The following is a 26,053-nucleotide window of genomic DNA, read 5'->3' on the forward strand; positions in this document are numbered from 1 at the left end:
CTTTGAGAACGAAAGGACCAATAACGTTAGGAGAAAATAACAATGAACAAAGTTCAATATTGTTTTTTAAGAAAAAATGAATTTTTTTTTTATTTTTATCGATGTTCATTCCAGAAATATAAAATTAAAGTAAGAAAATTCTATACATATGCTCGATATTTTCTGGGACAAAGATATCGCGACAATTATGTGGATATTAAAAAATATAGTGAATATATAAAATTATAAATACAAAATTACATATAAGATAATAAATGATATTATTACCTAAATAGAGTTTTTTTTAAAAATGGAATCTCCAAACTTGGTAACGCTCTGTATAAAGCATCTGAGCTATGGCCAAAATTCATTGTGTCCCGGTGCTTCTTTTCATTTTGTTCAGCTTTTTTTGCTTCTTGCAGTATTTTTTTTTCTTCTTCCTGCCATTGTTTAGGGTTGGTTGTGTGATATACTTTTATTGTTTGTTTTTCTTTGGCAGGTACTCTCGAGCTGTTGCAACCCAGGCAATAGGCATACATCTAACAACGTCGAGGTATAAAATCATTCTGCTAATATTGTTGTGATATCATGCTAATAACGTTGCAGTATCAAATATTGAACATATTTGGTTTGATTTTTGATGTTTTTTTTTTTCATTTTCTTAGTGATGCAGACCATTAATATTATTTATTTGTAGTCTTGATATTTTTGTTATATTCTCATTTGATTTTTTTTTCTTCTTTTTTGCGGATTCTCTTTGTAAAGATGAGGTGATGAGTTTGATAGTTTGTTTTGTAGAATCTGTGTGTTTGAGTATTTTTAGTTTATCATGGGAACAAAAAGGGTTTCGAGAGTACAATATATGTACGTGAAACCCAGATCAACTCTTTCTGTGTATCCTTACACTGTCAGGTGATCAAAATTCTTGCCTTTTCTATTTTTTGTGATCTTAATGTGAATTAGTGTTGATCATGTACATCATTTGATGACTTCAGCAGTAGCGTGGAAAAGGAGAGGAAGATTAGCTGCATTGAGATAGCACTACGAATGTTGATACTTTTTTCTCTTTTAAAATCTACCCGTGTTATCTCGCCTGTTGTGGATCTACTCGGGTTTGTCTATTTTGCTTTAGGAAGATTAGCTGCATACGTGTAACACTACAAATGTTGATGTTGATACTTTTTTTCTGTTTTAAAATCTACCTGTGTTATCGCCTGTTGTGGATCTACTCGGGGTTGTCTATTTTGGTTTTATAACTTTGCTGATCATGATGTATATTAATTAGGTTTTGCTGTATACGGTTTTGGACAGATATTTTTGGTGTAATATATTTTTGGTTTTGTAATATATCCGGTCTTATAAGAACTTTGGGTTCTTTGGTATAAAATCTTTATGTTAAGAAAGATGAAGAGTAATGTCAGATCTACATTTTCACCGAGACAGTGCTACTTTGGTCGACAAAACATATTAAGGATCTGGAGGTTAGAGTTGATATACTTAATAATGGCGAGACACTCTATATTTGTTTGATTTCTATTTAATAGATTGGATTTAGATTTGAGATTCTGTGATTTTCAGTTTGTTCTTTGGGAATACTTTTGCCTTTGGACCAAGGGTGCACAAACGGAAATGAGGAAAAAAAAATGTAACCCAGTAGTCAGGTTTTGCTATCTCGCCTCCATTGTTAGATTATGCAGTCTCAACTAGATTGAGTTATAGTCTTCATTATTTTATTATTGTACTTGCGGTAACTCTTAAAACATTAGGAATTTGCACATCTTTATCCATTATAAAGTATTTACATCCTCTTTTATATCCAATAATGAGTTTCATTTTGATTTCATGATATCCCAATTTCATGTCTGCGGGAGACGTTCATGGAGTAGCAGCAAATTATGGGAGATAGGATTTTGCTGTTTAATTTAGTTAGCATTTTTCTGTTTAATCCTTGGTGCCTCCATAGGCCGATGTGATTAAACACATATATTCTAACCCAATTCAATTATGCAACTCACCATGGTGTCTGTAGCAGAGGAGTTTTGGAGTTTTCCAAACCTTCCATTATTGGGGATTCACCAAGTTCGTTATTTTGGGACACAGCAACATCAGTTTGTTGACATTATTTCAAGGTAATCATTTGTTTTCTTTTGGTATATTTGTATTCCAAGTTATTGTCTTTGTATACATTAACTAATTGAGTATTCTTTTTATGCTAAATTTTCTTTACAATCTTTTCTTTACAATCAAACGACCACATATATACTGGGATAAGTCAGATGATATGCTATGTGATATAAGGGGGAACAAAGCAAACAAAACTGTGGAAAATGAGATTAACAGCGTAGTCGAGAGCATTAATGATGTCTTAAGCTGCAGGAGAGATTCTTTTTGACATACATGATTACTATGTATTGATAATCTTAATACACCATCAATCAACTGCAGGAGCAACTTGAGCATCAATCCACCAAGCCTGGATTAACCCTGGCTCTGCCCCCTAAAATTATAAAAAGCATATAAAAAACCCTAAAGTTCATACTATATTTTGCATTTTGCATTTAACCCACCTTGTGTTTAGTATTTAGTCCACTAAGTCCAACTGTTTTATAAAATAAAAATTATAGCCCCCCTTAATCTTAATCTTAATATCTGGCTACACCACTGTTTGAAATGTGCTTTGGTACGAGAAGAAGAACTGAGGAGATTACCGGCTGTATTGGAACATCCATGAAAATTCCTGTTATGAATGCTAGTCGGTTGGGACTGAGGTGAATAAATTGCAATTTATACATGTAATTCACAGGTATGGCCCATGGTTCTCCTATAGTCCAGCGAGTACAAATGAGTTGTTTAGACAAGCTATATGTTACCTCGCGTTTTTAGGGGCCACTCAAAAGGATTTAGGGGCCAACAATAAAACAAAAAAGGTCACCCAAAGGGAAAATGTAACCAGTCCTTATCTCGCGTAATTCGTAATGGCGAAATTACCCTTATATATTCGGAGGATATGATAACATTGTTATCCTCCGATTGCAATCGGAAGCCAAAATATTACCCAGACTTCCGATTGTAGTTGATGCAGTATTAGAATGATTTATGTTTCATTTTTTCCATTTCTTTTTCATTTTGAGTTGTTAGAGTTATAGAGAAGAAGGTGAAGGAAAAAAGGGAAAACCCATTTTATCACTACAAAAATGGATGGATATGAAGAAGAAGGTGAGAATCATGGCGAAGAACAAAATGTTGAGGGTTCACGACCGTTTAGAGAAGACGATTTGGGGTATATGTTGAATGATCCAAACTTTTGTGGAGAGGAAAACCTAGACGACCCTTTCATGGAAGAAAATGGAGAATCGCCTGATATTGAAGCTAACGATGCATGTAAAACACAGGTATTGTGTTAAGAATCTCAAATACTCGATTTGCATGCGTTTGTGTGCTTTTGTAAACAAGAAAAATCGATTATTGCATGCATTGAATGCCACGAACTACCCAGATTCGGTAGATAATTTCTCGAATAAACTTACGAATATAACACACTGAGTACCAAATATGTATATTCGGTAGTTCCAAGAAAGTAGTTTACTGCCGAATATGAGAAAAAACCCCAAACTGGTTTTCCAAAAAAATCTAAATTCGGTAGTTATGTAGAGTTATTTACCCCCGAATGGCCCCAAAAACGAATTCCTCAAAAAATTTCAAAACTCAGTATTCTTATCCTTTACAATCGGTAATAGTTTAACATTATTTGACTGCCGAATATAACAGTAGCCTCAAAATAAAATTTCCGAAAACTTGAAAATCAGATGTTTATCGATTAAAGTTATCTCTCGGTTATTTATATTCGGCTATTTTACTGTATATTTTAGCTTCCGATTATATCATTTTTTGCACTCAGTAAACTGTGTACATTCATTTGCATAAATCGGGTGTTTTGGATAACCGATAGGATTCCGAATATAGTATATTCGGCAGTTTGACTTATTTAATAACCTCCGATTATTGTATAATAATTTGTTGCTTTCATATGCAGGTTGTTGAAGAGTTTGTTGATGATTTCTATTTGAGGCCCGACACTTCCCTATACTATGCAAACGATTTGGTATACTTTTTTTTTTCAAAATTTATATGTTAAATGGTTATGCTTATTAGATTTGTTTTGTTTTATGCACGTTTAGACATTTGGAAGTAAGAAGGAGGCAAAGGAATGGCTTATGAACAAGGCAAAAGATAACATATGCATGGTAGTTCAAAATAATCATGTTAGTGACACTCGATTTGAAATGATTTGTGAGCGAGGTGGGACGCGAAAGAGTCACGAGGGAAAGAATAGTAAGTACGTACGGAAGACGAATAGGAAATACTGAAGCAATACCAAGAAGATAGGATGCCCATTTAAGATTGTCTTCTATAAGCCCGATGGTATTAAAGGTAAAGAGTATAAAATGTATAAAGTTGATAACGGTTGTCACAACCATGATGATCCGTTGGATTTAATTGGACATGTAATGGTTGCCAAGTTAAAACCACATCAAATGCAGACGGTGAGGTCTATGCGGATCCGAAAAGCGAGTGCGATCTTAAGTAAAATAAAGGCGGACGACCACAACTTGTCTTCTTTGTCTACAATTAAGTCGGCCCTAGCTACGATCAAAAGGAATGAATGGGATGGTAGAACGGTCATGCAACAATCAGAGTGGTTAGCGGAGTTACACGGCTACACCTTGAGAAGGGAAGAAAAGGATGGTATAGTGGTTCGTATTTTCTTGGCACATCCCGAAATGATTCCATTGGCTCAATGCTTTCATCAAATTTTGTTGATAGATACTACTTATAAGACAAAAAAGTATAACATGCTGTTGTTGAACATTGCTTGCCATACTTCGGACAAAAACACGTTTACGATTGCATGGGGTTTAATGAATCATGAGAACAATGTGAGTTTCATTTGGATGTTGGAGACGTTGAGGTCCATTTATAACGGTGATAATTTTCCAAGGGTTATTGTAACGGATAACGATCAAGCCTTAATGCATGCAATAGCGGTAGTGTTTCCGGAAGCCCAAAACTTGCAATGTACGTGGCACATTCAATGCAATCTCAAAACCAATTGCCATCAACATTTCCAATCTAAAAGAACAAGGAAGGGTACCAAGAGGTCAAAGGAAGAGGATGAGCGCATTAGTAAATTAACCGTGGAAGAACGTAAGGAAGAGGATAGGCTATTTGAAGAAAAGTTGAAGGAGGATGGAATTATTTGGAAAATGTTCATGAAAGCATGGGACAAAATCGTTTGGTCGATGACCGAGGAAATTTACGAATGTAACTTGAAAAAATTTGAGGATGAATACGGCACGGACTACCCAAAACCGGTTGAGTATTGTAAAAAACAATGGTTAACGATTAAGGAGAGGTTTGTGTTTGCATGGACATATGAATATCGTAACTTCAAGAACGAGGCGACAAGCATTGCGGAGGGGTCTCATGGTCGACTAAAGAAAATACTAATTGGTAGTCAAAATGGAGTTGTGTCGATCCAAGAAGCAATCCATGAATTCACCAATCGTGATCTCGTAAAGATTAGGAAATGTATGCAATTTAGTGAACACCAATTCCCGATGGAACATATTAAGGAAAAATTGCTTCTAAGGGGAGTTGTTCATAAAGTTTCAAGATGGGCAATAAATCGCATGATGAAACAATTGAAGTTATATAAAACTTATGATGACGAGAATACGGTTTGTGTTTGCAAGGATATGATAGGTATTGGACTCCCGTGTCGTCATAAGTTGGGTAGGTATGTTGAACTGATTGACATCGATGATATTCACCCATTTTGGAAGCAATTAAATTTCACTCCGAACACCCCGGTAGTTGATGGTCCGTCTTTCTTGGAGTCGGAATTGTGTGTACGAATAGCCGAGCGTTACGCTACATCAAACGGCACCAAAAAGCAAATATTGATGCATAATTTGGAGGAAGCCCTTCACCCTTGTTTAAGGGAGGTTGATGAACCTATTAAGCAAAAGAACACCGGTAGGCCGAACACCGAAGTGTCGAGGACCATCCAAAGAAAATAGTTGAAGGAGTATTTGTCTAATAAAAGAATATTGTCTAGGCACGAGCGTTCGGAAGCCGAATTTGAAGATGAGTGGGAACCTAAGAAAAGAGGTCGTCCAAGAAATGATCAAAGTGGACCAACCACCCGACAAGTAAGGCCAAAGATCTCTACAGAGCCTTCTCAAGTAAGTCAACCCAATGTTGTCGAAGAAGTTGTTGAGCAAATGAACGCCTCGCAACAAACCCAACCAATGGAAATTCTTACTATAAAAGAGGACAAAGGTACTCTTCGTTTCCCTAGAGATCTTAATAGAAGACCAAATCGATCCACATATACAATATACAAACAGTATTTGGAACAACTCCCTCCACTTATCATTCCATTTGTTTTGTAGACCGACGAGGTTGATGGGGATGGAAATTGTGGGTTTCACGTTGCTACGGAACAAATGGGTTACTTTAGAGAGGCGGATATCGAAGATGTCACCCAATGCCAATATTTAAGAAATAAGATGGCGGTACAATTAGTGAAGGACAAGGGTTTTTATATGGAGATGATAAGGCGAGGAGATAGATACGACAAAGAACAAGAGTTCAAAGACTTAGTTGCGCGTGAGAAGTGCCGAAAGGGATTGAAGACAATCGAATCCAAGTATTGGATGGCAATGCCTAAATTTGGATATCTCCTAGCGGACGTTTTGAATTGCGTGGTACATTTCTTTGTTCCTCCTATGTATGGACTTAGCATGACGTTTGCACCCACAAGAACGGCTTGCGACGAGTCGGTTAAAGATAGAAGAATCGTAATGGCATTTGTGAATGAAATGCATTTTATCGGTTTAAGAGTAAAAAAAGATTGTCCGTTACCTCCGTTGAGTAAGTGGCACGATTACTTCCCGATGAACCATTGCAAGGATTGGGTGAAACAATATGAGTCCAACATGGTTGATTGGGATCGTGTTATGGACAACAACTTTCCCGCTGAGTTACTCGAATTGATCCCCTCGGATGATGACGATGTTTGATCGTTTTTTTTTCGAGGCACGGCTATAATTTTTTATGAAACTATGTAATCGGAACAAAAGTATTATAGCACTTCAATCCGATTAATCATATTCGGGAATTTCATATTTTTTCAAACCGCCGATTAATATTAAAAATTTGAATTTACAGCACTCAAACATCACATGTTATTCTTTTTTCCCAGTCCGAGATGCAACAATCAACGCGGCTTCGAAATGTAGAAACGACTCTCCTCTCCACTTGGAATAAGCATCTTGTGCCGCAAACCTGTCGTCTCTGTGCCTAGCAAGAATACGGTTGTACTCGGTGCACAATTTTATAACATGGTGCACCCTTGAAGAAACATGGGATGGTTCATAATTGTGGCGTGGCTTCTTGTACTTACCAACAAAAGGACTCAATGAAACGTTAATCCAAAATATACGATCGTCCTGTTGTTCTTTGGGTAGATCTTTCACAATATAATAATTTTTTATCCATTCGGTCTCTTCCTCAACTTGTTTTAATCTTTCTCTATGATGGAATTGTTCTTGACCTCGCTTCTTAGCCTTGATTTCCTCTTCCTCCTCCTCCGTTGCCACTAGCGATGGTTTAATTTTTTTGGGTTATTTGTTCCTTTTTTGTATTTCTTCTTCCATTGTTGCAATTGATGTAGTTGTTCGCTTGCATCTTCGAAGTATGTTGTCGATTGATGATGCACTTGCCATTGAAAAGGTTTTTCATTCCGATTTTTTACTCAATAATAACTGAGAGGGGTTACCCTCCTTATATAGATTAGAGTTCCAACGGATCTAATTTTTGAAAATATGGCCGTTGAGGTTTCTGAAAATATGGCCGTTGAGGTTTCGTATCAATGATGCACTACAATCGGTTGCTAACGATACACGTATTCCCCCCGAATAAAACATTCGGTGGAAAACTTAAATTTTTATCTACCGATTAAGTTGGTATTTCTAAACACGACTATGTTATTCGGAGGATAATGTTTTTTGTAAAGTCCCGGATGTACGATGGCCCAAAAATCAGAATTTGGGAAAAACTGATACTTTTCAAATTTTGAAATTGAAATAATCGGAAGTTAACTTAGTTACCAAAACTTCTGAATATGGGTTGTCTAACCTTCTATATTGGCCCTTGGAACCACCTAGAGCCATGACATGGTTTGTTTTGAACTTGTAATATTCGGAGGATAATGTTTTTTGTAAAGTCCCGAATGTACGGTGGCCCAAAAATCAGAATTTGGGAAAAACTGATACTTTTCAAATTTTGAAATTGAAATAATCGGAAGATAACTTAGTTACCAAAACTTCCGAATATGGGCTGTCTAACCTTCTATATTGGCCCTTGGAACCACCTAAAGCGATGGCATGGTTTGTTTTGAACTTGTAATATTCGGAGGATAATGTTTTTTGTAAAGTCCCGAATGTACGATGGCCCAAAAATCAGAATTTGGGAAAAAACTGATACTTTTCAAATTTTGAACTTGAAATAATCGGAAGTTAACTTAGTTACCAAAACTTCCGAATATGGGCTGTCTAACCTTCTATATTGACCATTGGAACCACCTAGAGTCATGGCATGGTTTGTTTTGAACTTGTAATATTCGGAGGATAATCAAAAAACAAAATAAGTACCTAGCCACCGAATAACCAACATTCGGAAACAGAGATGGATCATTTCCTACCGAATATGCGTCATTTGGAGTTCAGTAACCTATAGTTTTTCTGGCCTGTATATTCGGTTCTAATATCAAAAGAATATTTCCGATTATATATAATCGGGAAAAAAAATAAGTACCTAGCCACCGAATAACCAACATTCGGAAAAAGAGATGGATCAATTCCTACCGAATATGCGTCCTTTGGAGTTATGAATATGCATCATATGTATTGTCCACCGAATAACTATAGAGTGAGTTATAGAGTTAAAGAAAAAACCTGCAATATAGCCACGTTCCCGGCAACTTGGCAAGTTCCTAGCATCGAAGCCTTTCTCAACTCTTCCATCAAGAATGCTAAGCATGCCGTGCCCCAAGAATAGTCACCGACTTCATGGAGAGGATCCAAAAGTTGTATAAGGTTCGCGTTGATCCGGTTGCCAGAAGTATTGGGGAATATGACACATCCCAATACACAAAGGAGATATGCGGTGGCAGCGTGGTTCACTTGCTCATCAGTTAACGTTCCATTCTTTTCCTTCTCCAAGGTGCCTCGGAACATATTCATCAAAGCTGTAATGTTGATCTGTCTTGTTCTGTAACTTGCATGCCTTCTAAACTCTGTTGTTGTTATCTCTTCATCCCAACCTAAGCACTTTTTAGTTAGAGCATAAAGTTGTGTCCAACTTAACTGCTTTGTGTAGTTAAACTTCACAGCTGTGCCTTGGTCGGGAAGGTTAAGAATCTGCACAACATCATCCGGGGTAATCGTCATCTCCCCAAACGGCATATGGAAAGTATCGGTCTCAGGATACATTCTCTCCACGAACGCCGATATGGCCACACGATCATGTTCCAACAATGAATTCTCGGCGGCATTAACTAACCCCGAGTTGGCAACAATTGACTTGAACCTTTCACATTCACCGGATAAAGGCCACGCAAGCATTTTTGTTGGTGCGACGGTAGGTTTGAGTAGACGGACCGCATCTTGATGATCCTATCAAAGTACATAAAAAAAATCCTTAATACAAATATTACGATATAACACATAGACAATACATTAATAAAAAAATAATAATTTTATTACCTCGGTTTCGTATATTTCTCTGGACCATGAGTCTTTGTATCCAAATAGCAATTTTCCTCCATCCGCTGGTAGCCAAGGATTGTGCCTGCTGGAATACCCTTCTTCTTCAAGTGCTGAGGGACAAGATGTGATGCTTTCTTAGCAATATCCTTCTTTACACCATCTTTTCCTTTTTTGGATTTTTGGGTACCACTTGGTTGTCCTTCTTCTTCTACTCTTGGCACTGGATCAACTGGTTCAACACTTGGTTCTGCACTTTGTTGAGCGGCTTGTTCAACACTTGGTCGCACCCCTTGTTCATTGCCTTGTTGTTCTACACTTTGTTCAACACTTGGTTGCACTCCTTGTTGACTGCTTTGTTCTTGTAAGCTTTGTTGAGCACTTGAATTATCTTTGGCACTCCTTTCCCTCCTAGCACTAGCTGTCACTTTCTTCCTCCTTTCTCGACTTTGTCTAAACAACAAAGAAAGGAACAATATTTACAAACTATACAATCGGAAGACAAAGTATGGAAATATAGCCCGAATGTACACATTCGGACGTAAGAAGACACATATTGTTCCCGAATACATAACAATCGAAAGCTAACTAAACATATTTACAACCGAATATGCATCAATTGGAGTTCAGAAGCTCTAAATTTTTCATCCTACACAATCGGAAGACAAAGTACACAACTATAACCCGAATGAACAAATTCGGAAGTAAGAAGACACATATTTTTCCCGAATGAAAAACAATCGGAATATAACTAAACATGTTTACAACTGAATATTCATCAACTGGAGTTCAGAAACTCTAAAATTTTATCCTACACAATCGGAGGTATAAAACATTATATTGTCTTCCGAATAAATACTGGCCCCAAAATGGGATTTTTCCTATATGAGAAATTTCGGTAGTGACTTTACTTCCGAATACTGTGTGTCTATTTAAATATATTCGGAAGCCAACAAATTCATTAAACTACCGATTATTACCAGTTTGTATCCAGGAAGATATGGCCAATAATATTCGGCCGATAACCATCAAATATTTCTCCCGAATACTGTCGATGTTCTTGAGAATTGAAGAACACGACTACATTCGGAAGTAAATGAGCATGAATATCGCCCGAATCTGGATAAATAACCGAAAACCCTTGAAATTCTTTTTCTCGATTCGTCGAATTAAAGCGAAATAAACCCCAAAAATGATAAATTCTTACCTAATTGGGGCCATTTGAAGTTGACGAAGTGTTTGACTATCGGAATCGCCACCACTGACTACATCGACGGGTACTTGTTCTTCGCGTTCTTCTTCATTTGCAGCAACAATTTCTTTATTTCTTGCTAAAATCCCAATCTTTGGATCGATACCCCGAGCAACGTTTTTGGTTCTAGGTCTGTGGGTTTCATTTCCCTTATCCATTGTTTTATAACAAATCGATGATGTTTTGATTTTACGATTCGCGACGATGTTTCGGTTGAACGAGGGAAAGTTTTTTTTCTTCCACAATCGGAAGATAATATGAAACTGGAAGAAGAAGAGTTGAAATGAATAGAATTTTTTTTGATTTGGTTTTTATACAGTTTTACCAAAAGGACATTTATGTAACTTCAATATCATATAGATACCCCTTAACTAGAGTCTTTGGCTGGGTATAAATTGATGACCCCTAAATCCTTTCGGATGGCCCCTAAATCCTTTCGGATGGCCCCTAAAAACATGAGGATATGTTAAGCTAATTCTAAACCAAAAAAAGAAAACAATATGTTTAGGTCCATGCAAGCCAGCAAACTGAAAAGTCGCTACAAATGTCAACATTTGAATTCTAATATATATTTTTACTGCAACAAATGAAACCGTGGCGGAGCCAGGTGTTGGTAACCTTGGTTCTATCCCCCAAAAAATTTCATTATCATAAAATCATCCTTCATTTTATTTTATAATTAGTGATTAGTCCATTAAAAGTTCAGATTTATGTATAAGTCACGGGTTAAACTAAATTGCAATCTCATAATTTGGAGAAAATGAACAATTATTTATTAAGAAAAAACAACCACGTGAAATAAGAAACAAAGAAACCCGAATAGAGATTAGAGAGAGAACTTTATCCGAGAATGGACGTTAAAAGTTTTTGAGGTTGTAATTTTTATATTCTTATTACAAATTCTAAGTTTTAGCTTTATGCAAAGACAATAATTATTGTGATATTTTTAATTGTTTGTACTTATGAGAATACTATGGCATAAAATATATGCTATGTAACCTTTTTCAAATAATAGTTATTAAGGCTTTGAAATATATATATATATTTCTTTTTGATTGCATTGCAGGCTCATGAAAAATTAATAATGTTGAACTCGGAGCTCATGTTTTTAATTATTTTGGTAGGTTGCATAGTTTATTTTATTTTATGTTTGAAATATTATATTAGTTTAGTTTTTTGGGTCATAAGATTATAGCTTTTTCATTATATATTTTGTATCTGACCAAATTAATTGTACAACATGGATCCAAAATTTCGTAGGCGAGATATAGGCCCGTGCGACAGGACGGGTGAGAAACTAGTTTTACTTAAAAGAACAGTCACGTTCGACTTTTTCGAATTTGGCCGTTTCAATCCGGTGCGGCACCTGGCAGAAAATTAACCCCGTTAGTTTTCCCATCCTAAATAGTCCCAAATATTCAAAATAAACTTTTGACGGGGTGCTTCTGTTCGAGCGGTCTTTCTTTTCATTTTCGAAAGAAGATTTAGGGAAAAAGTTTCACTGCGAACATCGAAACCCTAGAAGAACGAAAACTCTCTCAACTAAGGGAAATATCTTCTTCCGGAGTTAACTTGGTAATTTCTTGTTCCTGTACTCTAATCTAGTGTTTTGTTTTTATGAGATTTTCTTTTTGGTGTTGATTTGAATGTTGAAGATAGAGAACGTTTTTATTACTTGAATATGTGTCTGTACTAGTGAATCTCTAGGGTTTAAGAAGTTCAAGAAACTAGGGTTGTAAGAATTTTTTACTTGAAGAAATGGAGAAGGTTTGTAAAGAATTAGACGATGTTAAAGATGAAAGGGATAAACTAAAAGATGAGTTACGAATTAAAGAATCTGCTGTTAAACATATGTGTTCAGCAAACGATAAACTCCGGTCTGATTATGGACAGAAGTTACAGAAATTGGAAGGGGACAATAAAATCTTGTTAATTGCATTAGATGAGTCAAATGTGAAAAGCAATGAGCAAGACCAGAAGCTTTGTACGTTTAAGCAGGAGATTGAAGGTTTAAAGGAACTCTTAAGGGTGTCAAAGAAAAAGTGTTGTGAAGCAGAAGAAAGAGGGGCTAATGTTAGTAAACAGCTGGGAAAGAGAGAAGACATGTGCATTAAACTAGAAGAGGAAAATGTGAAATACAAGGAACAACTGAAATGGAAGAAAGAGCAATTTGATTATCTCGAAGAAGCGCATAAAAAGATGCAAGATGAGTTCCAGTTGAATAAGAAGGAATGGGCTAAGGAGAAGTTAAATCTCATTGAAGAGATTTCAACACTAAGCACAAGTTTGGATTCACAGATAAGAATATCGGAAAGTCTTCAGAGCGGGTTGGAGATGTGCAACCATGCGTTAGCCCATGAAGAAAGCAGAAGGAAGTTACTTGAAGTTGAAGTTTCTGAATTGAAACAGTGCAATGAGAGTGTTCTTGCAGATTATCAAGAGGAGAAAACAAAGGTTGAAAGCATGACAGCAAAAAGGGATGAAGAAATTGCATCTCTAAGAAACTCATTAGGCGCAAAACAGACATTTTCCAAAGAGATGGAGTTCAGAATAAGTCATCTGGAGGAAGAAAACCGGGTTTTGCGGGGATCTCTTAAAGAATTTCAGGAAGCTCGGATCCAAGATGCTGGTGCAGGTTCTTCATTATTGAAGATACGTAACAAGCTTAAAGGTCTAGAGAAAGTGCATAGTGAATGCTCCATGAACATGAAAGCTAGAGAATCTGAATTTGTTTGTCAAACCGAAAAGCTGATGGTAAATCTGAATGACTGCAAATCTGAGTTGGATGTGAAATATAAACTAATCCAGGAATTGAAGATGGAGCTAGAACTCTGGAGTTCGTTGACGTTACAGTTAAAAATTGATAATGAAGAAATGTACGTGTTGCTTGTGATGTACAAATCAGGATTTGCTGATGCTCAATCAAATCTAACGAATTTGGATGCTGCAGTGAAACTTTGCGACTCTGAGAGAAGAGAAAAAATTGCTCGTCTGACGGAGCAATTGGAGGAGAAGAACAGTTCCCTGACTAAAGCCTATGCTGAAATTGAGAAGGGGAGTCAGACTGCAGCATTATTAGTGAAGAAGATCGAGTCCTTAGATGCATCAAACATGTCAAATTCGAAAACTGAGATGGAACTTTACAGCAAAATGAAAGACGAAGAAATTGCTCATCTGATGGAGGAGTTGGATCAAAAGAACGACTTGTTGCTGAAAGCCTGTGATGAAATTGAAAAGTATCGCGAGAACACGGCATCAATAGAGAAGAAATTAGAGTTCTTTCGTGCATCTGAGCAGCAGTATAGTGTGGTACAGAACGAGTTTGAGAGGTGTAAAACAATTCAGGTTGTAGGTGAGCTAGATATCCAGGTGAAGAATTTGATGATTATCGAACTAGAAGAAGAAATCCACAACTTGCAGCAAAAGTTGGAGCTACAAGACAAGTCCTTGTTGTGCTCGGAACAAAATGAAGAGCATCTTCAAGCTGCATTGGAATTGAAACAATCGGAGATTGAAAAAGTTCAAGATCAACTTGGGAATCAAGGAAGAAACTTAGAAGGCGTCATCGAAAAGCTTGAATCTGAAAAAATCCTGTTGCGTAATGAAATCATTATGCTGACATCTGAGAAGAAAGACTTTTTGAACCTTCTAGGGGATTTCTCTGATCGGGTCAATGGGTTTTCTGATAAAGGCACAGAGCTTATGGCAAGGTTAGAGAGAACAATGCAGAGTATCAGCAAGGCCAATGAACTAGATTTCCAGGTGAAGAGCTTGACAATTTTCAAACTAGAAGAGGAAATCGACAAGTTGCAGAAAAAATTGGAGCTACTAGACAAGTTCTTGCTGTTCTCAAAGCAAAAAGAAGAGCATCTTGAAGCTGCATTGGAAATGAAACAATCTGAAATTGAAGAAGTTCATGATCAACTTGGGAACCAACAAAGAACCTTTGAAGGTGTTATCGAAAAGCTTAAATATGAGAAAACCCTTTTGTGTGGTGAAATCCTGAAGCTGAAATCCGAGAAGAAAGACTTTTTGGAACTTCTTGAGGATTTGTCTGACAAGGCCAGTGGGTTTTCTGATACAGACACGGAGCTTATGGCAAGGTTAGAGGATATCAGCAAGGCCAACTAATAAGTTGGAGACTGACTACATGCCCGCAATGTTTAGCTCAGTGTTAGAGTTGATAAAACATTACTGGTTCATTTTAGGTATGACATGCTAAGAGCCCAGGAAAACCTCATGAACAAAGCACACAGTACTGCTAAATCAATTGAATTATTCAATTTAATCAACAATTATATAACAGCGGTATTTCTGTCAATATTAGGGTCTGTTTGGTACAGTTTTGAAAAACAGTTTTCAAAAATAGTTTTCCACTGTTTTAAAAACATACCCTTTTTTCCTTGTTTTCATTTTTTAAAAATTGTTTGGTAAACTGTTTTTGAAAACAAGGAAAACCAACTAAATCGGATCAAATGTAAAGATTCGTCTAAGAGATAGTGATATTAGCCATGACTCACTTGCAGTCATTCCCCATCTCTTACTTTGTTCTGAAAAGAAGAAAAGAATAAAGAAAAGAAAAAAAGAGAAAACACAGAAAACAATAATTTGTTGTTTTCATTTTTTTGTTTTTAAAAACAGAAAACAGATAGAAAACATTTTCTGAAAATGTCCTTACCAAACGTGTTTTCTCCTGTTTTCTGTTTTCTCTGTTTTTAAAAACAGAAAACTGTTTTTGAAAACTATACCAAACAGGACCTTAGCTTTTTGTGATAGCAATGGAGAATACTAATGTTCAGTATCTCGTAACTTGTGAACTTGCAGTAATTAACTCAGTGGTGCACTGCTAGAATTCTGAAGTCGATTTTAGTCTTATTCCTTGCTTAGGAATTTGTGTCTCTCATTATTGTGATTCTATGGTTGAATTTAGTGAACTAAGGCATGAACTACGAAAATATAAAGATTTTTCCACTTCCAGAGTTCCAACCAGAGATGAAACCAACTGAAAATCTCTAAGGAAATACTAGGTGTAGTTTGTACCAACTAGAAATGCCTGAGCTGAGATGTGTAATTGGCATGTTGCCAACTCGTTATCATACATCTGCTGCTCATTTCTTGTTCAATCATGATGCATGGGAACCTCTAGTGCCAGCAGTGATACCGTTTATACCGTTAAGTATACTCCACTGATATCTAAGATACTTGTGACAATGTCACTAATGTATCACTCAAGTCTCTCATGTATATCTTTAATCATTAGCTAACAAGAAAACAAGGTTAGACACTATAAAGCCCAGAAATAGGTCAAGAGAGCTAACAAAATCGAACCAGGAAACTACGAGATAGAAAAAGATTGGGATATTTGGAGATTAGGATTTAACTTCAGTGTTGAGATTATTCCTACCATTAATCGTCACCTAATCCCATGTTGTGTGTTATAACTTATATATACAGCCAAATCATTACTGACTGACCAGAGGTCACCACAAGAAAAATAAAACTATCTCGCAACTTGAAAATAAAAAAATAAACAAATACAAATATAAATAAAGCTTATCATATGCTCTTTTAGCACATTTCTTTTGTGCCTTGTTTCAATACAAATAGATTTTTTGCAGGCAGAAAAAAAGAAAGACTTCACAGCTTGGTTGATAGTATTGACAATTTATTAGGATGGAGCTGGTAAACGTCAAGAAGATCTAGAAGATTAAAAGATTGGGAGAAAAGTTTGCTCAGCTGCGATTCTTTTGCTAAGCAAATTAATTAACAAGAATACAAGGTCAACTTCAACATTACTAGTTGCACCCAAGAGAAGATTAAATGCAAAATCCCTAGGTAGAAGAAAATGAGAACATTTGATCAAATTCAAGCAAGAACCGGCTGATTTAGTTCAAGTCACTCTGGTTTTTTAGCTTCCTCTGGTTTTTTAACTTCATCTTTTTTGTTCTCCAAGTACCTGCATTATGAAGGAGGTAGAAAGCAATCTTTTCAGTAATATACTTATAAATATTCAAAGCTAGATGTTCTTGACGGTCAATTATATAATATCACAGGTAAGACTGTTGAAAGCATCACATTTAGGAATCTTTGCGTGGAAAACTTCTCAATTTCCATCAGTGTGATAAGTTTGTTCAATTAATATGCAGGGGCCTACTCTAAATGTGTTTATCAATTAAATGACAGAATTCCATGTAATTAGCGTGTATGATAAGTTACCAGACGAACTAATATATGGGACAGTACATGATTAACGGCCTATAACATGCTTTTTCAAGGAAGTTCGCAATAGTTAAATGTTATTGACATTCTTAATTAGTTCCTCACCCTTGAGCTTTAGCCCATCGCGAGAATTGATAGAGCTGGACAGTCTCATTTGAGGCATGACATGCTAGGAGTAGATAGTTTCGTGGCTGTACCATCCATGCGAACCTCATGAACAAACCCGAATAGACACACATTGCTGCATCACCGAATATTATTGAAACAAGGTTAAGAAATATGTATCCATGCTAACGGAATAATGACTGTGTTTTGAACTCAGGAGTTTTAATTACCTCCAGTCATGTTGCCAGATATCAGTTCTGGGGGTTTTTGCATATCAACTAACCCCTGTACAGACCCAAGAATTACATATTGAGACCGGAGAATGAGATAAAAGGGTCATGATGTGATACCCATGCATAAGATATAATATGCAGGAACTAAATCACTAAAGAGCTGTGTACCAGTAAGTTTCATAAGATATCATATGCATAAGATCACAAAACAAATCCATGATTAAGTAAGTTTCACTACGGATGCAATGGGGACTAGCTAGTGGCATCATGTGAAACCTTGCTGACTTAAGTTTAGCAGTACATGCTAGAAAATTCCTTGGTTGCTAACAGTATATACACAGATCAATGTATAACATAATTACTAATATTTGTGGACAGGTAATAACAGGGCCGTTAGCCCTTTATGATCTCTCATTTGAGGCCATGATCTGCCTGTAGATCCTGCAAATTCTGGCCGTTGGCCTAAGTAAGCTAGAGGAATATTAGTTGTGAGCTTGTCAATAAACTAAGACTTCCCTGCGGTTGATGTCATTCAGTGTGAATTTTTGCTAGCATCACTCAACAATAAACATAAATTCGAAAGAAAAAGTAATAACAAGAGTAGTACATACAGCTGCAACGAATCCCCAGTTGGCAATAGGACCCCAAAAATGAGTTGTTTTAGGACCCACAGGGCTATTCAAGAACGCTTTAAAGGCCGCCATTAGCTACTAAATCCTGCACACCTGTAGGATCCTAAGGGAATTTAGTGTTAATGGCAACAGATTACAACATCCTATATCCTTGCACAGTAGCTTCATAATAATCAGGCCAGGACGCAATTCTGTTTTACCCAAGTGTTTCACAAAAGTTTCTAAATAGCAGTTTTATCAAGCGGATTGCTATCATGGTTTACAAACTGAACAAGCATGAATCTTAATTCCTAACCATTTACTGGCCCAGTAACAGACATTCTACTACAATGCCAACAGATGCACTAACTCGGAGCTGGGCCTACTAGATTCGATGGTTTCATTTCTGCAGAGGAGAACTAAACAGAATGATTGAGTGTGCTCAGACTAAGACTTATACAGGAGTTGAGTTTACAGTTTCTATAGCAAGCTTGAAGACCTCCTATGTCTATATGACATTCATTCTGTGTGTAAGGGAAGACTCAATTGTACAGATGAATTGGGTTTAAGTTAATAATTCATATGTTGATAAAACAAAACAAACCCAATCGTCAAATATCTCAGCAAATGGAAGTGGTAAACTTTTTCTAGGGCATCAATTTTCATTTTCAATCCCTACATTAAATGCATAGAAATTGAGTTAATTTCCTGAAAGGTTTTTTGTAATCAATTCAATCATATACATAAACATCATCAGTTATTAGGGCTCCAACAAAAAAAATGTAGAAACCTAAAACGGGATTAATATTTTCTACAGTTAAAAAAACAGAAATCGCAAACCTATAGAAAAATAAATGAACAATCTAAAATCTGGATTTAAGCGAATGAGATCGTACCTTCAAATTCGCAGATGGTATGCAAACTCTTACTTCCACTACCTCACTTCTTCTGCTACAACAAGAAGAGAGAAAAAGAAGAAAGAAGACAATTTGAGAGAGAGTGTTAGGTGGTGCGAATAATAGGAAGGCCCCCATTTGACACGTAATCAAAAAAAAAGTCAAAAATCATTTTTGAATTAAAATAGTTGAATGTGTAATCTCACCCACCTTCATCTGTGTGAACATCACTACCCAATTGCAGAAAGAAAAGTAAACCAAAGGAATTCCCAGGTGGTCAGGTGTCTGACTCACCCAATTTTTTGGTCAGGTGACCGAAAACAGAAAAAGGATAACCAGAACACTGGACCTGGAGGATCCGCCAATGAACAACTGTACAAATGAAAGGTAGCTACTAGAATTAGGCAGTTCCAATGTTTATAGTGCTTGGAAAGCTCCTAACACCATGATTGGCCTTTGAAAAAACACTGTACCAGGCACAAACTTTCCACTTAACTATGGCATGAGCTTTGAGGGAACTATGAGACAGGTTTTACAGATACAAACAAAAACAGATATATGGATATGGATAGTTTAGTGCAGCCACTGCCCTGGAAATGCTCTTGAACAATGAAACAGATGAACCATTTCGGATACAAAATGAATTGTGTTTAAATGGCTGCGATCATCCAGCAATTATTCAAAATGTTTCGATTAGCATTAGATTTTGAATTTTGCAGATTAGCCTATAGAGTAGAGAAATAAAGCAACAGTCAGAAGCTAAAGGATTCCTAGAACAGGAAATAATTTCGCGATAGAGGAACCGTGGTGGCTGGACTGCAGGTAAGGACTTCACCGTCTGCTGTAACAGTGTATGTCTCTGGGTCCACCTCAATCACAGGAAGCGCACTATTGAGCTTCATATCGAGTTTAGTGAGTTTCCTCGCGTTGCTCACAGCTTCGACCCTCTTCTTAAGACCATATTCGGTTCCAATTCCAGCTTCCTTAGCAGCCTAATATTTATGACAAAGAAATAAGTTGTTCTGTTGTGTACGCATATATAGAAGTGCTAGCAGCTTCTTAATTTCATAATATGAAGAAAGCAGAGTAGCATTGTACCTTGCTGACAAAAGAAATCGAGTTCGAACTTCCAGCATTGCCAAATAAACCGAACATAGGCCTCATCATTACCTGAAAAGAAAATCTCAGCTCAAATTTTATCCACGATAATAATTTCTCAAGGGTTCATTTAGCTTGATGTGATAGTTGAAAGCACATTCTTTATGCATACGTATATTACATACATGTTTGTACCATAAACTACTTATATCCAGTACTCTCGTTCATGACTAGCTTCCAATCCTTTTATAGAGTTCATGATTAGCATAAATCCTTTTATAGTATAGTAAGCTCCCTGATGATCACTTCAAAAGTACTCCTTAAAAGTATCACAGCTCTCTGCCAGTATGATGCTTCAAGTATGTGGACATTAAACAAGAGCTTCTTGTACATACAACCAGAGCCATATCCTTGGAGCAATTAGATTGTATAAAGTCAAGTTTACCGGTTCAGGAGTAGGGATGCTTGCGTTTGGATCTCCCATATTAGCCCAAGCAATTTCGCCACCTTTGATCACCATTTCTGGTTTTGCTCCAAAGAAAGAAGGCTTCCACAATACAAGATCAGCTAATTTGCCAGCCTGGGGATAAGAAAGGCATTTCGATAAGGGACTTTATCTTCCCAAAATAGCGGGGGTTGAGATTAAATAAAGAGACAAAAACTGACTAGTCTTACCTCAACTGAACCAACGTATTCAGAAAACCCATTAGCTATTGCAGGATTGATAGTGTATTTGGCGATGTATCGTTTGATGCGGAAATTGTCATTGAGGGACCCAGTATGACCAATTTGTCCCCTTTGTTCCTTCATCTTGTGAGCAGTTTGCCACGTTCGCGTTATCACCTGGAAACATGAAATCATGATTAGACCTCAAGAAATTTATAAGAACTTGAGAATAAATCAATGGCAATGTCACTCCAAATTAAGATATTTTCGAAGAGAGCAATCATTTAACATGTGTATGATCTCCATGAATAAAAAACAAACAAAATCTACTACACATATTCAGTGATTAAGAAATATTTAGACGAAAAGAAAAATGATAGACGAAGAAAAATATTCAGACCTCTCCAATACGACCCATGGCTTCCGAATCAGAAGAAATAATACTGATGGCCCCCAGATCATGTAAAATGTCTTCTGCAGCAATTGTCTCGGCCCTTATCCGGGATTCGGCAAATGATACATCTTCTGGGATATTCTTATCAAGATGATGACAAACCATCTATATGAAAATCAGATCAGTTTAAGAGGCAGAAACAATAATAGATAAACAACAAGAATAATAAAAACTATCAAAATTCCATGTTCTGCTTACTAGCATGTCTAGGTGCTCATCCACTGTATTGGAAGTAAAAGGACGAGTTGGGTTGGTGGATGAAGGCAAGACATTTTTTACACCACATACTTTGATAATATCTGGAGCATGACCACCGCCTGCGCCTTCACTGCTCAACAAAATGCGGAACTTAATTCAAAAAATCCACTAAAATTTGATTTTTAAAATGGAATTAGCAAGAAAGGTATTGAAAATTCACCTGTGGTATGTATGTATGGTTCTATCTTTAAAAGCAGCTATGGTATGTTCTACGCATCCAGATTCATTCAATGTGTCTGTATGGATATTGACCTGGTAAGAACTATAGAGCGTCAAGGAAAGATATAAAATACAGAACAAGGAAGGAATCAAGATTAGTAAGATACTGAACTTGAACGTCATATTTGTCTGCAACACTCAAACAATTGTCTATTGCAGCAGGGGTGGTTCCCCAGTCCTCATGTAGCTTCAAACCCATCGCGCCTGACTTGATTATTTCTTCCAACCCCTCTGGCTTGGCACTGTTCCCCTGATGAAGTATAAGCAATTAGCAGCAGAAGAATGACGGTAAAAGGTGAAAAAGGCAACTTCAAGATCACCGTGATCTCTTTCTCCCTGAAGATGAATATGACGGAATATTTATTTTACCTTCCCCGTGAAGCCAAAATTTAGTGGCAAATTATCAGTTGATTGCAACATCAATTTCATGTGTACTGGTCCAGGAGTACATGTAGTTGCACGAGTTCCATCAGCAGGGCCAGTCCCACCTCCAATTAGCGTTGTGATACCTTCATGAGCAATAACAAATTGTGAAAACCTTTTCAAGAACTATTACATAACTATTTTGCTTGCACGGTTGGGATAATGCTCTTTTAGTTTTGATCAGTCTGACAACAGAATTAAGAGTAACATACACCAGTACCCCAAATCTGGTACAAGAATTTCAATTTTACACCTAGCACTTACTGCGAGATGGTTAATTTAATTTAAAATTAAAATTAAAAATATGTTCAGATTTATCAAGTGACTGGGATTTCTTATCATGTTATTCTATTGTACTTCAGAATGAGCAACCAATCTAACCGCTTGATATTGCTGTATCTGCTAGTTGCGGACAAATGAAATGAACATGACAGTCAATGCCCCCTGCAGTTAGAATAAGTCCTTCTCCGGCAATAACCTCAGTGTTGACCTAAAATAATGATACCAAAGAATCAATAAATCCACAAACATAATATTAAATATGAAATATGAATATTCAAACTAGTTATTAATCTGAAGAACTTTACCCCAACGGTCATATTAAAGAAAACACCATGCATTACGTCAGGATTTCCTGATTTTCCAATGCGGACAATCAGTCCGCCTTTGATACCAACATCAGCTTTGTAAATTCCTGTATAATCAATTATTAAAGCATTTGTAATAACAGTATCCAGGCAGTCAGATGATGAATAGCCAGAAGCCTGCCCCATTCCATCCCTTACCACCTTTCCACCTCCAAATACACATTCGTCGCCATAAACAGCAAAATCTCTTTCAATTTCTGCATACAAGTCGGTATCACCGAGGCGAACTTTGTTGCCAGTCTTAGGCCCATACATGTTAGCGTAAGCTTCTCGAGAAACTACTTTCGTTACAGTTGGTTCTTCTCCTGCGATACCTTCACTGCGGAGTTAAACTCGGGAGTTAAGTTTTTTTACTTCTTTCAATTAGGGGATCAGAACAATCCCAATATATACTCCGACAGACAAATGAGAAGTACAAAATAAGAGACTCCATAAGACTGTCAATCAAAGTCAAAGCCCAAACCTAGCATTTGCTTCCTCTTGGTGGCCAATTGATTTAGCAGTCACAGCTTCCATCACCTTGGCAATCTGGGAAACATCGAAAGGACCGTCTGCAATGCCATTCCCTCCTCTTATTACTTGCCTTCCTCCAATTCTTACCAGAGTAACACTTTTGGCATACCCTGGCTACTACCAAGCACGAGACTTATAATCTTGAAATACGAGAACGATGAAAGAAACATGATGCATATTCACATGACTGTGTTTTGATATTTTAGAACCTTTCAGGCCAATATACATACAACTTCAGGTCCACCACGCCTAGCCAGAAAGTGTCGGCAACACATATTGAACAGAAAAAAACTTAAGATAGCGTGTAGTTGTGCCTCAATCAAAATAGAATACCTCAAACCGAATAGCTGTGCCTGCTGGTATATTCAGTCGCATGCCATAAGCTCTCCTTCGATCGAAAACCAGATATGGGTTTACTTCAATGAAATGATAGTGACTACCAACCTACAACTCAAGAAACAGAATGAGACAATGTCAGATTACTAACGAGAATAAGGATTATAATATACACCAATAGCTAAAAATAGACTCAATATACTGAGAAGACGCACCTGAACAGGTCTGTCGGCAGTGTTAACAACCTTAAGAGTAATGGCTGGCCTTCCAGCATTAAGCACAATATCACCCGTTGCAAACAAGATTTCGCCAGGAACCATATCATTTTCTGTATCAGAAAACTTGTCTAGCGAAGGAACTGCAAAACTGAATTTGTTTCCATCAGGTTATTCCCATCAAGCACCCGAACTTCCACCTACTTAAAACGAAAGGAACATCAATAATTTTTGTGAATGCCAACAGTTCGCTGTCCCTATTTCCAACCTGGAAGGAAAGACCCATGTAAAGCTAGCTCCAAATTCCCATTATCACTCGCAATAGCATCATGAACAGTGATTAACTTTGTTCCGTCTCGAAATGTCCCTTCAACCTAAACGTAGAAGAACTAACTGAGAGATTCTCCAATTGTAATGCAATAGGATAAATGATTATTTGTGTAGGATAAATGAGTATATGTCAAGTTTTAACCTGAACCATGTGTAGAAGGTGCGGAACAGCTGGAAGAACTTGCCTCCTGATGATCAAGAGCAAACTATAATCAGACTACTTAGGAAGTTTTCATCCTAAAATACTGACAGACAATGCCACACCACAACTAAATCAAGGGTATTTAGTGAATCAAATATACATAATATACACCTTCCTAAAATTTGTCTCCCAATGTCCATCAACTCTGCAACAGTCTTATCACCATCCCGCACAAACTCCAAAATCTACGAGTAACGCAGTACACTCACAGTATCACAAAACTGAAACATAATTAGGAAAACATCTTCACTAAAAGGAAAAGCCGATGCTCTACTTAGATATATAAAATCACAGGCTTCGTAGCAAGAAATATACCTGTGTGGCTATAAGTGCTACGGCTTCAGTGTAATTAAGCTGCAATCCCCGAGCAAGACGCTTTTGTGCAAGATATCCAGCTTCGTGCAAAGATAATTTCTCATTTTCTCTTGGAGTCAACTTCACTGTTCCTAATCTGACTTCACACTATTGCTGAACCAAAAAAAAGAAAGAAAAAACGGCATAAAGTCAACCAAAAAAAGGGTTTGAAAGAAAGCTAAAGGCAGTTTACCAACCTAAAGCAGAAAAGCTCATCTACAACCAAAAAGTTCAGTAGTTCTGCTAGTCAATTCAATATAAGTTGAATAAATAAAAAAAAAGAAAAATTCAACATGGGTATTTCATAAAATTCATCAAAAGCAGTTCTTTAGGGTTCTAACAGTCAAAATTGGATTAGAAAATCCACCTTTTCGTTGCTCATATACTAGTATTTTTAGTGGATGGTTATATCATCTAATTAATGAATACATACAATAAATCAAAGTAGTAAAATCAGTAATCGCAGATTTATGATGATTACAGACATAGCTATATCTTATTTGAATACTTACATAGTGAAGACAAACTGGCTTACTTTCTTCTTGCCTTCTATTTTAGTATTGTACTACTGTCACTAATTTCCTGCCTCCTAATTAGAAATTGGTTTTCATGTCGTCAAAAATGCCAGCAAGTTTGCTTTAGTTTTCGTTAACATATTTCTTCATTAAAAAAAAATCTATCGTAAGCTGCTTTTACCGAGGAGCCCGTCGTTTTCAAGCGCCCCGAAAACATCATCAGATAATTCATTAGCAGAGTTGATCAGGAAGGATGGCATCACAAAATAAAATAAAAAATTCGTTATAGCATCATTGGCTGTAGGAGTGACTGTCCACCCAATTGCCACAGGTGTCATATAAGATTCACTTACTCGTGGGCCCCACTTGCTTACCCTTTTTCTTTAATAAGTAAATGAGATTTTATTATATTTTTTTTGGGAGAAAAGACAAACCTCGGACATTTACATATTGATTATTGATACCATTTCTTTGATTCAGGATCACATGACTAACTCGGTAGTTTTCGGCAATTACAGAGACTAGTTGAGGGCACGTGCTATCGCACGTGGTCGGAATTTAGACGGAAAAGTGAAACGTACAGGGGAAAGAAACATGGATGAGTTTCTAATTTAAGGTCCTTATATTTATATAGTACTATAGGGCTACGAGTTTTTTTTTTTTGTGTTGGCTGGATATTTTTTTTTCTTGTGAGACTA

At 36.7% G+C, this 26,053-nt stretch overlaps 3 protein-coding genes across 9 annotated transcripts; 1 reads left to right on the plus strand and 2 right to left on the minus strand.

Annotated features, from left to right (window-relative positions):
• The first annotated feature begins 12,510 nt into the window (after positions 1 to 12,510).
• LOC113302792 (uncharacterized protein At4g38062-like) lies at positions 12,511 to 15,382 on the plus strand. The gene has a single exon (XM_026551747.1). The coding sequence runs from the start codon at positions 12,820 to 12,822 to the stop codon at positions 15,190 to 15,192; it is 2,373 nt and encodes a 790-aa protein (XP_026407532.1). The 5' UTR covers positions 12,511 to 12,819; the 3' UTR covers positions 15,193 to 15,382.
• A 1,206-nt stretch (positions 15,383 to 16,588) lies between these two features.
• On the minus strand, positions 16,589 to 19,235 carry LOC113302793 (mitochondrial pyruvate carrier 1). 2 transcript variants are annotated; one of them, XM_026551748.1, is made up of 5 exons: positions 19,126 to 19,235; positions 18,230 to 18,343; positions 17,616 to 17,670; positions 17,386 to 17,521; positions 16,589 to 17,017 (listed from the first exon to the last, which is right to left on the minus strand). In XM_026551748.1, exons 2-5 carry the CDS (start codon positions 18,320 to 18,322, stop codon positions 16,957 to 16,959), a joined length of 345 nt encoding a protein of 114 aa, XP_026407533.1. In that variant the 5' UTR covers positions 18,323 to 18,343; positions 19,126 to 19,235; the 3' UTR covers positions 16,589 to 16,956. The 2 variants fall into 2 exon arrangements, with proteins under 2 accessions (XP_026407533.1, XP_026407534.1); XM_026551749.1 differs by having other exon boundaries at positions 18,230 to 18,353; positions 19,126 to 19,222.
• Positions 19,236 to 19,680: 445 nt separating this feature from the next.
• LOC113302795 (urease-like) lies at positions 19,681 to 25,613 on the minus strand. 6 transcript variants are annotated; one of them, XM_026551750.1, is made up of 19 exons: positions 25,353 to 25,613; positions 24,802 to 24,954; positions 24,598 to 24,671; positions 24,427 to 24,472; positions 24,223 to 24,328; positions 23,955 to 24,097; positions 23,737 to 23,847; positions 23,354 to 23,517; positions 22,831 to 23,209; positions 22,625 to 22,733; positions 22,190 to 22,329; positions 21,933 to 22,070; positions 21,762 to 21,853; positions 21,542 to 21,671; positions 21,290 to 21,448; positions 20,899 to 21,066; positions 20,669 to 20,803; positions 20,224 to 20,295; positions 19,681 to 20,117 (listed from the first exon to the last, which is right to left on the minus strand). In XM_026551750.1, exons 3-19 carry the CDS (start codon positions 24,624 to 24,626, stop codon positions 19,896 to 19,898), a joined length of 2,343 nt encoding a protein of 780 aa, XP_026407535.1. In that variant the 5' UTR covers positions 24,627 to 24,671; positions 24,802 to 24,954; positions 25,353 to 25,613; the 3' UTR covers positions 19,681 to 19,895. The 6 variants fall into 6 exon arrangements, 5 of the variants coding, with proteins under 5 accessions (XP_026407535.1, XP_026407536.1, XP_026407537.1 ...); XM_026551751.1 differs by having other exon boundaries at positions 24,598 to 24,707; XM_026551752.1 differs by having other exon boundaries at positions 25,537 to 25,572.
• Positions 25,614 to 26,053: the final 440 nt, after the last annotated feature.

This window comes from Papaver somniferum, chromosome 8 (genome assembly GCF_003573695.1).
Source record: "Papaver somniferum cultivar HN1 chromosome 8, ASM357369v1, whole genome shotgun sequence".
Taxonomy (NCBI): Eukaryota; Viridiplantae; Streptophyta; class Magnoliopsida; order Ranunculales; family Papaveraceae; genus Papaver; species Papaver somniferum.

What these genes read in the sequence shown, in the direction of transcription:
- LOC113302793 (XM_026551748.1), bottom strand. Translation starts at nt 18,322, where the DNA reads ATGGCGGCCTTTAAAGCGTTCTTGAATAGCCCTGTGGGTCCTAAAACA. An exon ending in ACTGGGGATTCGTTGCAGCT is followed by an intron (nt 17,671 to 18,229) that starts GTATGTACTACT and finishes GGGTCTGTACAG; the next exon opens with GGGTTAGTTGATATGCAAAA. An exon ending in CGATGGGCTAAAGCTCAAGG is followed by an intron (nt 17,018 to 17,385) that starts GTGAGGAACTAA and finishes TTCATAATGCAG; the next exon opens with GTACTTGGAGAACAAAAAAG.
- LOC113302792 (XM_026551747.1), top strand. Translation starts at nt 12,820, where the DNA reads ATGGAGAAGGTTTGTAAAGAATTAGACGATGTTAAAGATGAAAGGGAT.
- LOC113302795 (XM_026551750.1), bottom strand. Translation starts at nt 24,626, where the DNA reads ATGGACATTGGGAGACAAATTTTAGGAAG. An exon ending in GCACAGCTATTCGGTTTGAG is followed by an intron (nt 23,518 to 23,736) that starts GTATTCTATTTT and finishes GCTTGGTAGTAG; the next exon opens with CCAGGGTATGCCAAAAGTGT. An exon ending in AATACGTTGGTTCAGTTGAG is followed by an intron (nt 20,804 to 20,898) that starts GTAAGACTAGTC and finishes TCTTATCCCCAG; the next exon opens with GCTGGCAAATTAGCTGATCT.